Source organism: Octopus sinensis, linkage group LG7 (assembly GCF_006345805.1).
Source record: "Octopus sinensis linkage group LG7, ASM634580v1, whole genome shotgun sequence".
In the NCBI taxonomy this organism is placed as follows: domain Eukaryota; kingdom Metazoa; phylum Mollusca; class Cephalopoda; order Octopoda; family Octopodidae; genus Octopus; species Octopus sinensis.
Genome location: NC_043003.1, coordinates 69,365,283 through 69,378,417, shown reverse-complemented (window position 1 = coordinate 69,378,417; position 13,135 = coordinate 69,365,283). Strand labels below are relative to the sequence as shown.

At 36.5% G+C, this 13,135-nt stretch overlaps 1 protein-coding gene across 1 annotated transcript in view; it reads right to left on the bottom strand.

Annotated features, from left to right (window-relative positions):
* Positions 1–1,499: 1,499 nt before the first annotated feature.
* Positions 1,500–13,135, bottom strand: part of LOC115213770 (putative uncharacterized protein DDB_G0271606) — a 59,779-nt gene continuing 48,143 nt past the window's right edge. The window contains exons 2-6 of the mRNA XM_029782599.2: positions 8,309–8,351; positions 5,037–5,226; positions 4,391–4,683; positions 3,315–3,507; positions 1,500–2,304 (exon numbers count right to left, since the gene is read on the bottom strand). Coding sequence (XP_029638459.2) covers positions 2,195–2,304; positions 3,315–3,507; positions 4,391–4,683; positions 5,037–5,226; positions 8,309–8,351 — 829 coding nt within the window. The 3' untranslated portion in view covers positions 1,500–2,194. The remainder of the gene's footprint in view (positions 2,305–3,314; positions 3,508–4,390; positions 4,684–5,036; positions 5,227–8,308; positions 8,352–13,135) is intronic.

Sequence of the window (13,135 nt, the reverse complement as noted above, 5' to 3'; positions counted from 1 at the left end):
ACGGATATTTGTCCTCATCTTGTTTGTTGTTAACACGTTTCGGCTGATATACCCTCCAACCTTCATCAGGTGTCTTGGGGAAAATTTTGAACCTGGGTTCTCATTCCTAAGGTATTTTTCAATGTTATTATTATTATTATTATTATTATTATTATTATTATTATTATTATTATTATTATTATTCAGGTCATTGCCTGGAATCGAACTCGGAATCTTGGGGTTAGTAGCCTGCGCTCTTAACCACTATGCCTTATGCCTGTGGGCAAGATGATGACAAATATCCGTTATATATAAATAAAGTAAATAATGTACATAATTCCTCGTCTCTTAAATATAGAACTGAATTCTACATTAATCTGATGGATTGCTCTATACTTTGTGGAGTACAAATCTATTATTCTTAAATGAGAAAATTATTGGCAGTTATTATTCTTGTTTAAGAATTATATAGACAGAGAGGGAAAGTGAGAGAGATACAAATGTGCTTTGACATATTGTTGACTAGGTTTTCTCACTGTCTGACCATAACAATATACATACATAACTTTGTGGATTCTCTCGTTGGTCTCAACATATGAGGTTCCAACAATCAATATAAAAGATTACTTCCGCAGGATTTGTTTCCAGTAGAGAAGACTCGTGAAGGACAACCTACCTTTGGTAAGTTAAATGTGTGCCTTGGCACCAAATCAGAAATTTTTAACTCCTTGCACATTAAACAAACACAAACACACATTCATTTGGTATAGGCAACATGAAGTCTTATTGCTAAAGCATTGTTTTTACAACCAGATGCTCTTCCTGTCGCTAACCTTTACTTGTTTTACAAGGGATTTTTATTCTTCCAGTCTTTAAACGACTGGAGCTACAGAGTGATTTGTTGACAGGGAATTGTCAACATAATGTCACTGCCTTTGCTGTTGGGATTTTGCATGAAAACGTCACAGAATGTGAACATTCACAGAAACACTGTGTATATACACACATGCATATATACATATGTATATACATGCATATATATATATGTATATACATGCATATATATGTATATATGCACATGCATATATATATATGTATATATATGTATATATATATATATATATACATGCATATATGTATGTATATACATGCATATATGTATGTATATACATGCATATATATATGTATATACACGCATGCATATTTATACACACATGCACATACATATAATTTGTATTCGTTTTTATGCTAAAAACAAATTTACATTAAACTGAAGGAGTATTCCATACTTTTTATAGAGAATATTTTTGACAGTGACTTTGAAGTTTTGGCTGGCTATGCTATCATCGGACTGTCTGAAGTCACTCAATACCATTCTTGTTAAAGAATAACATTTATACACACACATGGGTTCAACTTCCGCTGAGGTCAACTTCACCTTTCATCCCTCTCAGGGAGTTGATAAATTAAGTACCAGTAGAATACTGGGGTTGATATAATAGACTAGGATCCTCCCCGTCCCCAAAATTCCTGGCCTTGTGCCAAAATTTGAAACCAACATTTTCACACACACACACACACACATGATGAACCTCTACACAGTTTCCATCTGCTAGTTTCACTGGCATTGAATTGGTTGGCCCAGGACTGAAGCTGATGACCGTTGTCCAATATGCCATGCAAAGGACCTGAAGGTGGAACTATGGAACTAGATGTTGGGAAGTAAACTTCTCAGCCATCCATCCATGCCTGTCACTAAAATATAAAATTGTTTTAACCCTTTAGCATTTAGATTACTCTGTCAAATGTAATCCTTATTTATTCATATTGTTTTGAATTAATCCTGGATTATCTTGTAGCCTTGAGATTTCTTTAGAGTGATTGTTTGTCTTTAGAATGATACTGTAGGGCAATGCGGGGAGCCAGTTCTATCCAGTTTGAACATAAAAGAGCTGGGATACTTAGGCCAGATATGGTCAAAGGGTTAATGACTCTGCAGTCACTGTTGCTGGCTGGGGGAATTAAAAGAGTGAATACATTTCACAGAATATCTTGTAAAGTTTGTATTTCTTGTTATATATCCACATGATGGAGTGACTGTGAAAATAACTGCCAGTAGCCAGCCATTGTATAAAGATCAGTTGTAGTAATATAGAAGTTGTGGAGAGAATCAAAATATTTTGGCATCAACAAACATCTTCAATTGACACAATGATTACGTTGACACAGAGAGAGTATTCTGGCCATAAATTGAACCACTGACGTCTAGTTGGTTGTAAGCTGTGTGACCAAATCCTGTGACTGCTAAAGACTCATTTCTGATTCCTGAAATATTAGAAAGAAAAAAGAAAAAGAAAAATTAGAAGCTATTTATTAATTTATCGACTGTTCATGCAACCAGTCGTAATGTCATGATGGAATGTCAAAATTATTTACTGTTTTAGTCAAATGGTGATGAATAGACCTTTAAAATATCAACATGTGTATATTCACACACACACACACACAAAATGAGCAGTTAATGGGTACTGGCATTGGCCATATTTGGTTGGTGCGTTTTACGTGCCACTGGCATGAGAGCCAGTCATATATATATATATATATGGTAGACCCAAGAAGACATGGGATGAGGTGGTGAAGCATGACCTTCAAATGTTGTGTCTCATAGAGGCAATGACGAAAGACCGAGACTTCTGGAGATATACTGTGACTGCGAAGACACGGCAAATAAAGTGAATTCACAGCTGTATCCTACACCAGTTTCGCATAACCAGCCCCAGCCCATTCAAAAGTACCTTGGAACGTAGGGTGACCTGCTGAAACCTATTGAGCCAAGTACATCAACATCAAAATGAAAATCAAATGAAAATTGTAGTTGTGATACCCGTGCCAGTGGCACTTAAAAAGCACCTACTACACTCTTGGAGTGGTTGGCATTAGGAAGGGCATCCAGCTGTAGAAACACTGCCATATCAAACTGGAGCCTGGTGCAGCCACCTGGCTTCCCAGACCCCAGTCGAACCATCCAACCTATGCTAGCATGGAAAACGGACATTAAACGATGATGATATATATATATATGTGTGTGTGTGTGTGAGTGTATGTGTGTGTGTATATGTTTGTGTGTCTGTGTTTGTCTACCCAACATCGCTTGACAATCGATGCTGGTGTGTTTATGTCCCCGTAACTTAGCGGTTCAGCAAAAGAGACTGATAGAATAAGTACTAGGCTTACAAAGTATAAGCTCTGGGTTGATTTGCTCAACTAAAGGCGGTGCTCCAGCATGGCTGCAGTCAAATGACCGAAACAAGTAGAAGAATAAAAGAATCTCTAACCTGCCAGAGGGGAATATAAATTGATATGAGGTGCTGCTGAAGTTAGTGAGGCCCCTAGAGTTTGCACACCAGAATTGGTTGCAGATATGGCCACAGGCATATCTAAACTCAATTCAACATCCATGTCTTCATCCCATAAACTGTTCTGGAAGGGGAAATTATCTTGGAGACAGATTGTGGGATCCAACAGGTTCTGAAATAAGAAAGTAGAGAAGGAAATTTAAAAAACAACAACAAATATTATGAGTTGAACTTCATAGGTTTAGGGATACAAACAAGAAAACAGATTTTTTTATGATAAACTTAATTGATGATTTTTTAATGGTTAATTAGTAGTAATTAATTAGTTGATGGTGGTGAGCTGGCAGAATGCTTAGTGGTATTTTGTCTGTTTTTATGTTCTGAGTTCAAATTCTTCTGAGGTTGGCTTTACCATTTATCCTTTTAGGGTAAAAAAAAATAGTCCCAGTTGAGCAGTGGGGTCAATGTGGTTGGCATAGCTCTTCACTGAAAATTTCAGGCCTTGTACCTATAGTATTAGGGATTGTTAATTGGTTGCAGGCAGAAAGCCAACAGAATCATCATTAACATGGTGGGTGAAATGCTTAGCAACATCTCTTCCGTCTCTTTACGTTCTGAGTTCAAATTCTGCCAAGGTCGACTTTGCCTTTCATCCTTTCGGGGTCGATAAAATATGCACCTCAAAAGTTGCTGGCCTTGTGCAAGAATTTGATACCATAAAAGGCAGCCAACTTGGCAGAATTGTTCTCATGCTGGAGAAAATGTTCTGAGTTCAAATTCTGCTAAGGTCAACTTTGCCTTTCATCAATTTGGGGTCAATAAAATAAGTACCAGTTGTGTACTGAGGTCAATAAAATTGACTTCAACCACAAAAATTGCTGGCCTTGTGCCAATATTAGAAACCCAAGGGCCAAGAGTTTCGTGTGTTGGCACTTCAATTCTGCTTGATGGATTGAAAGTAAAACTGTTTCACAGTGATTTACACAGGGTACAAAGGACATTAAGGTTTTAAAAGCACTCTAGATGTGTGTGTGTGTGTGTGGTGGAGGGGTTACCTTTAGGGTCATTTCTGACATTGTTGGGTCTAAAGAAAGAGTTGTGTCCACAGCACTGACTTCCTTTAATAAGCTGCTATTGTTTTGTTCTAGAATCTCGACATGTTGTGGGGTCGGACTGTCTGGTAGAAAAGGGGACTGGATATGATACTGATTAGGGCCTCCTGATAATATACTGGGTTGCTCTGGGTGCACGTTTGCTGTCTGTCGGATATTGATGATGTTGGGTAGATTAGGTGAAATTTGCATCTGAGGTGAGTCTACTCGTCCCTGGATAATCAATTCCAAACGTTCTGAAAAAAACAAACAAAAAAAATGGATATGGAAAGAAAGATACAAAGACATTCAACAAAATCAAATTTTATTTTTAATGTTTTACATAATAATTGGCAGGAGTGGCTGTGTGGTAAGTAGCTTGCTTACCAACCACATGGCTCTGGGTTCATTCCCACTGTGTGGCACCTTGAGCAAGTGTCTTCTACTATATAGCCTTGAGCTGACCAAAGCCTTGTGAGTGGATTCGGTAGACAGAAACAAATTCATTTGGCTAAAATATTCTTCGATGTGGTGCTCCAGCATGGTCGCAGTCTAACGATTGAAAGAGGTAAGAGAAAAAAAAACCAAAGAATCCAACACAAGACATTACCTGGATTTGCCATGCTGTTTCGGATTCCTTGAGGATCTTTCTTCTCCCATTTAGCAATTTCTTCTTCCATTTTGGATATTTTGGCTGGATTAAGTGCCCAGAGACAACCTTTACGAGAAGATCCACTGAATTTCGGGTTTTCAACTTTTTCAAAGCATTTATTCAAAGACAGATTATGTCTAACAGAATTCTGAAATTAAAATATACAAATTATATTAAAATACCTGTCATCACTGTACAAACTATAAAAAAGGTGGGGGACAGAGCTAAGCAGGGATTTACATAAATACACGATAAGTTCCTGGTTTTGAGTAAAAGAAAATACAGGAGGATCAGTTAATTATGATTTCATTTAACATATTCCACCCTCAGATTCACACACTGTGACAGTTCTTTAGCAGTCTTTAGGTTTTTCTAAGCCCTGTAAAAGAACTCAGAAGGTTGGGCCTCCACCCAGGCCTTTCATGATACACCTAAAGGCAGGAACTTTTCAGCACCCCACCTCATACAAATACTGTTCTATATTTCACAGATGAGGTATTCTGTACATTGTTTACATTGGATGGATATGTGTGCTCATCTTGTTTGTTGTTACCATAACCCCAAGATTGTGAGTTCAATTTCAGGCAAGTGCCTTGAATAAATATTAATAATAAATATCTTGTGGTACCAGTGCCGGTGGCACGTGGCACACAACAAAACCATCCGAACGTGGCCGTAGCCAGTACCGCATCGACTTGCCTCCGTGCTGTGGGCACGTAACAAGCACCATCCGATCGTGGCCGTTTGCCAGCCTCATCTGGCACCTGTGTCGGTGGCACATAAAAAACACCATCCGAGCGTGGCCGTCTGCCAGCCTCGTCTGGCACCTGTGTCGGTGGCACATAAAAAACACCATCCGAGCGTGGCCGTTTGCCAGCCTCGTCTGGCACCTGTGTCGGTGGCACATAAAATCACCCACTACACTCTCGGAGTGGTTGGCGTTAGGAAGGGCATCCAGCTGTAGAAACACTGCCAGATCTGACTGGACTGGTGCAGCTTTCGGGCTCCCCAGACCCCAGTTGAACCGTCCAACCCATGCTAGCATGGAAAGCGGACTGATGATGATGATGATGATGATGATGATGTGATGATGATGATGTGATGATGATGATGTGATGATGATGATGATCGTCGTCGTCGTCGTCGTCGTCGTCGTCGTCGTCGTCGTCGTCGTCGTAATAATCGTAATAATAATAATAGTAATAGCAGCAGCAGCAAAAAAATACCTTAGGAATGAGAACCCAGGGTTGGGTTTAAAATTCTGCCAGGGTACCTGATGAAGGCTGGAGAGTAAATCAGCCGAAACGTGGTAACAACAAACAAGATGACACATATCCATCCAATATAAATAATGTATCCTCATACAAACTTGTTACCATTTCAAATATGCTGGAGGCATATTCAAGCCCCTAAGAAAAGTATTTACTGTATCTTATCATGGAGAAAATTTCTCACTGTAGAGAGATGGGAGTGAACATACCGAGTCAGTTCACAGCATTTCCTAACCAGGCTGTTGGCTGCATGCATTGCAGAGTGGTTGTCTCCCCTTCAACAACAGAGACCAAAAAGGCAGACACTGTGAACAGACATGAGAGATCCCTCTTATAATATTCCTTTCATTGCCTGTCATTGTCAAACAGTAATTGGCTTAGGGTTAAAGAAAAAAAGTAGACACAAAACTACCTACTGTGGCATCATACTTTGTCAGCTCTGAGAGAGTGAAAGACAAAGTCTACATTGGTTGGACTTGAACTCAGAACATGGAGAGCTTGGAAAAATACCACAAGGTATTCTGTCTGATCCCCTAATGATTTTGTCGATTAACTGCCTTATATGGTTGGAATGAGGTAATTGGGTGCACCTGGTTGGACACTGGGGATTTGGTATTACTGACTGGATGGTGAAAATGTTTTGGTGACAGTACTTTTTGGCACTGGTGAAACACACACATACACACACATGTATAAAGAAATGTATAGATACAGACAGAACGAGCAAGGGAGACAGATGGAGAAAGAGAGACATTACAGATAGTCATTAATTGAACCTGGTTGATATGAACAGTTTCCCTCTCCTCATTTGCATAAAAAGAAATATGCTCACACACATAGAGAAAAAGAGATAGAGATAGAGAGAGGTGGGAGAGGGAATGAGAGAAACTTTAAAATGTTTGATGTCAAATAAGTCAGCATTGAATAAAGACTCCGCCGGTTACGATGACGAGGGTCCCAGCTGATACGATCAACGGAACAGCTTGCTCGTGAAATTAACGTGCAAATGGCTGAGCACTCCACAGACACGTGTACCCTTAACGTAGTTCTCGGGGATAATCAGCGTGACACAGAGAGTGACAAGGCTGACCCTTTGAAATACAAGTACAACTCATTTTTGCCAGCTGAGTGGACTGGAGCAACGTGAAATAAAGTGTCTTGCTCAAGGACACAACGCGTCGCCGGGAATCGAACTCACAACCTTACGATCATGAGCCGAATGCCCTAACCACTAAGCCACGCGCCCTCACCAGCATTGAATATCAGTGGTGCCAAAATAGCTAAACCAAAACTTGTCATGCCCTTACAAGATGCAATCTAACCAGATAGAGATCTATTTCTCATCTACTTTACAGGGCTTAGAAATGATCCTAAAGAAAGAATTTAGAGCCCAAAGACATTTATTTATAGAGGAAGAAACTTAGGGTTAATATAGATATTTGGACAAAGGCAGCAAACTGGCTGAACCATTAGCATGCCAGGCAAAATGCTTCATGGCATTTCATTCATCTTTATGTTCTCAGTTCAAATTCTGCCAAGACTGACTCCTCTTAGGGGGTCAATAAAATAAGTACCAGTTGTGTCCTGGTGGTCAATGTAATTGACTTATCTTCTACCCCAAAACTACTGACCTTGTACCAAAACTTCAGCCCAATTAAAATTTTTGGACTAATTAGAGAAGAGGCCGTAATATATCCCATGGAATGAAGCGATCAAAGTGTCTATCAAATAGAAGAAACAGTTCCTTTCCCAAAAATTGTCTTAGTAAATCACTTTGAATTCTAAATGGGAAGTTGTGTTTGTATTGCATGCTTTAATGGGCTAAAAACTTATTTAAAAAAAAAAGACGTGTACTGGTGAATTTGAGATGTGTCTAATGTGCTTGGACATCAAAAGAAGAGTAACTGAACGGGTTTGGTCAGATATTATGAGAAAATTAATTGAAGAATTTTAATTTACCTTCCATCCACCTGGTGCATTCTTAAAGTATGGGAAGTTCTCTCTGAAAAATTACATGGAAAACAGAATTAAACAGTTTTAATTACAGAATTAACAAAATATAAGCATACATATATCATCATCACCATCATCATCATTGTTTAATGTCCGTTTTCAATGCTGGCATAGGATATATGTATGTGTGTGTAAATAAATATATGTATGTGTGTGTATGTATGTATATATATATATATATATATATATATATATATATTATTATTATTAATATCAGGAAATCAATATTAGAAAATTCCTGTGTAAAATAATTGCTCTATTAAAAATGTAAATATATATAAATATATGCAAATAAGTATAAATATATAATAATGACATTTTAAAAGTTTCGAATTAAGTTTTTAAAGCATTTTATGATCGTTTCGCAGAAGTGCTGTCCTTATAATGGAATCCTATATTAATAAGCATTTATAGACAACACTTTCAAGAATTTCAAGATTATTATACTAAAGTGTACTTACCAAAATCAAAAGCAGTAATTCTTAATTTTTAATTTATATTTCAAACAAACACCATTTTCCCATAATTACTTCATAATTTAAAAAAAAACTACCATTCGTTAAATTATACAAATTTCACATTTGATATTTCTGAGGAGTAGAAGAGTTATCTATAAATGCTTATGAATATAGGATTCCATTATTCAATATTATCTAAGTCTATGAACTATATTTGGAATCCAAGACAATATAATGGATTTTACACATAACTATTATGGATTATTACAGAAGACTTACCAAGGAAACATATATAGATTTAAAGACTCTCATACTAAGGTGTACTTACCAAAATCAAAAGCAGAAATTTTTTTTAACTTATATTTCAAACAAATACAATTTTCCTATATTACTTCATATTTTTAAAAAACTACCATTCGATAAATTATACAAATTTCACATTTTGTATCTCTGAAGAGCAGAAAAGTTGTCTATAAATGCTTATCAATATAGGATTCCACTTCTCTGAAACGAATGTAAGATGCTTTGAAACCTTAATTCGAAACTCTTAAAATGTCATTATTATATATTTATACTTATACATATTTACATATATTTATATATATTTATATTTTTAATACAACAATTATTTTGCACACGTATATATCTTTCTGAAGAATTTTCTAATATTGATTTCCTGATATTAACAATAATATATTATATAAAATATATATAATCACTCATATTAAATACATAAATACTATAATAGTATTAATACTTTAATACAATAGAGCACTCAATATAAATTCAGTATATAATATTCTCATTGAATATATTTAACTAAAGATTTATATATATACACGTGTATATATATATATATATATACATATATATATATATATATATATATATATATATATATATATATATATATATATATATATATTGTATGATACAAATAAGAAGATGATATTTATTTTCAAATGCAGAGTTGCCATTAAAACAGTAGAAATACTGGATAAATTACCCCTACAAGGCAGAAAAATTTGTCAACAACCAGCCATGGGACTTGAACCCATATCTCTTAATAGTCCAGATGAATGCTTTATTATTAAGCTAAGCTGCCCACTGACAAATTTATCCCCTGGATTAGATGCTAAATACTTTAGCTTTATAGAACAACCATATGTGTATAAATGCAAACAAACAAATATTTGTTTATATGGTCGTTGCCAGTGCCGCTGGACTGGGTCCTGTGCAGGTAGCATGTAAAAAACACCTTTTGAGCATGGTCGTTGCCAGAACCACCTGACTGGCCCTCGTGCCAGTGGCACGTAAAAGCACCCACTACATTCTCGGAGCGGTTGGCATTAGGAAAGGCATCCAGCTGTAGAAACTTTGCCAGATCAGATTGGAGCCTGGTGCAGCCTTCTAGCTTGCCAGTCCTCAGTCAAACCATCCAACCCATGCCAGCATGGAAAGCGGACGTTAAACACCGCCGATGATGATGATGATGATGAAAATTAGAAGTGTCAAAAAAATATCATCTTAATTGTATTGTACAATACACATTCCGACACTCCTAATACAACAACAAATATTTGTTTGTTTACATTAATACACTCATATATATATATATATATATATATATACAACATTCAGAATTCACTACCTGCTGGAGGTAAAAAGTTTTTATTTATAGTTTACTAGCAGTATCACCTGGCGTTGCTCGCGTTTGTAAGGGAAATTACTATAGAGCATTTTTAGAGAGTTATAGCCAAAAAATAGCAAAAAAAGGCATTAAAAATGGAAAAAAATTATGGTAAATTTTTTTAAAAATCGTTGACTCATTGTAGACATTTTTAGAGAGTTACTTCCCTTATATAATAGCAAAAAAATACACTAAAATGGAAAAAAATTATGGTAAATTATTTTTAAAATCGTAGACTCATCGTAGATGCGCGCTAATACCCAGAAGGGCTCGATATGAATCCCGACTATAAGATACCCGGTTTTGGTTAAACTGCACTGCAAAATGTGGGAGTAGTTAGGAATCTAAATCGTAGGAGACAGGCACACAACCGTACTTTTATATATAAAGATATCTGTCCAAGAAAAAAGGGGAGTGAAAAAACAACTTGCTAATAACACCCTGTTTAACACATGTTTGAGTGGTCAGATTTTTTGGTTGCATGGAAATTTAGCAATTCAATTTTGATTCCTTGATATTTGGGGTTCTGCTAAATATTCCAGCTACACCATGCCCCCCCCCCCTCACACACACTCACACAAATATATGCACACACAAGTATACACATCTACACATCTCATCATCAACAATGTTTCCTATGATGGTAAACTGCAGGAAATACGTTTTGGGGCACCAGACTAATAACGAGAGACTCCAATGAAAGATTACATGATGCATTAATTACAGTAACATTCTGGTCAGAGCAATAAAACCAGTGGACCCTACACAAAAAAAGTGAACCTTAAACAAAATAGTAGACTTTATACATAACAATGAATTCTTCACAAAACAAGAGGACCCTACACAAAACAAGGAGACCCTAAACAAAATAAGTGGCTCCAATACAAAATAAGTAAACTTTATGCAAAACAAGGATCCCCTACACAAAACAGAGGCTTCTACTCAAAACAAATGAACCATGCACAAAACAAGTGAACCCTAAACAAAACAAGTGGACCCTGCACAAAGTAAAAACATGACTCCTACACAAAATAGACGCTACACAAGACGAGGTTCTGGCACAAAAGTGAATTCTATATAAAACAAGTTTACCTTAAAAACAGTGTAAACTCACCCCTACAAGAAAAAAAAAAACACATGGGCCTTTCATAAAAGGTGTGAACTGTAAACGAAGCAAGAGGACCTGACACAAAAAAATGGTTCTGTCCAAGAAAAGTAGACCCAGTACAAAATAAGCAGACCTATACAAAACAACTGTTCCCTACACAAGACAAGTGGTGCTACACAAAACACATGGACTTACACAAAGGAAGCAAATCTTACCAAAAATAAGTGAGTCCTCCACAAAGCAAATGGGACCTCGATAGAATAAGATGACCCTACAAGTGAACCCCAAAGAAAATGATGAACCATATCCAAAACAAGTGGATCCTACACAAAACAAATGCATTCTACTCAAAACAAGTGGTTCCTGCAGAAAATAAGTGAACCCTACTCCAAACAAATGGACCCTACACAAACAAGTGCACCTACATAAGTCAAGTAAACCCTACACAAAACAAGTGGACTCAATACAAATCAAGTGAACCTATAGAGGACAAGTGTACCTACACAAAAAAGTGGACCCTACACAGAATATGTAGACTCTTATGAAAGAAGTGAACCCTATGCAAAACAATTGGACCTTATAAAATAACAAATGAATCCTACACAAAACAAGTGAACCTTACATAAAATAGAACTTGTGGCCCTTACACAAAATAAGCGGACCCTACATAAAAGAAGTAAGCATATAGAAAAGATATAGATCCTACAGAAAACAAGAGGACTCTACTCAAAGCAAGTGGACTCTGTACAAAAAAAGAATCCTACAGAATACAAGTGGATCCTACACAAAATATGTGAATCCAACAAAGGATTTGAGGCCCCTATACACAAGAAATGGATCATACACAGAAGTGACCATCAATATAAATGAAGTGGACCCTTCATAAAAGAAGGAGACCTACACAAAACAGTTGCTCCGGAACAAAAGAGCTTCCTATACAAAACGAGTGGACCCTACCTGAAGCAAGTGGACCCTGTGCAAAACAAAGGAGTCCTACAGAAAACAAGTGGACCCTACACAAAACAAGTGAACTCTTAACAAATCATGTGGCCCCTACACAAATTAAGTTAACTTGGAATATCATGGGTAAGGGAGTTGATAAAATTATTACCAGAAATGCATTGAAATTCTATGAAATTGAAGACAATTTCACTTTCCTCTGCAGCAAATCTGTGGTTCTACAACTATGTCAGAAAATCCCTATTATTCTGGTACATAACAGGATTGAAGCTCTGAGTTGAACATTTTCAAAATAAGTTGGTTGATCTTTTGCATACAATAATGTGCATTAAATTGCAAGGAAATCAATGCTGGTGGAGTGATTTTAAGATTATGGGTTTAGGGTTTAGTATTAAAATTTAGGGTTAGGGCTTTGGGTTAGGATTAGGGTTTAATGTTGGGTTTAGAATTTATGGTTAGGATTACAACTGAGTTGATGAAATTTAATTTTTAAAAATTTCTTCTTAAAAGAATTCTGTTTCAAACGGTGGTTCAAGAATGCTGAATGTTTTAAACAA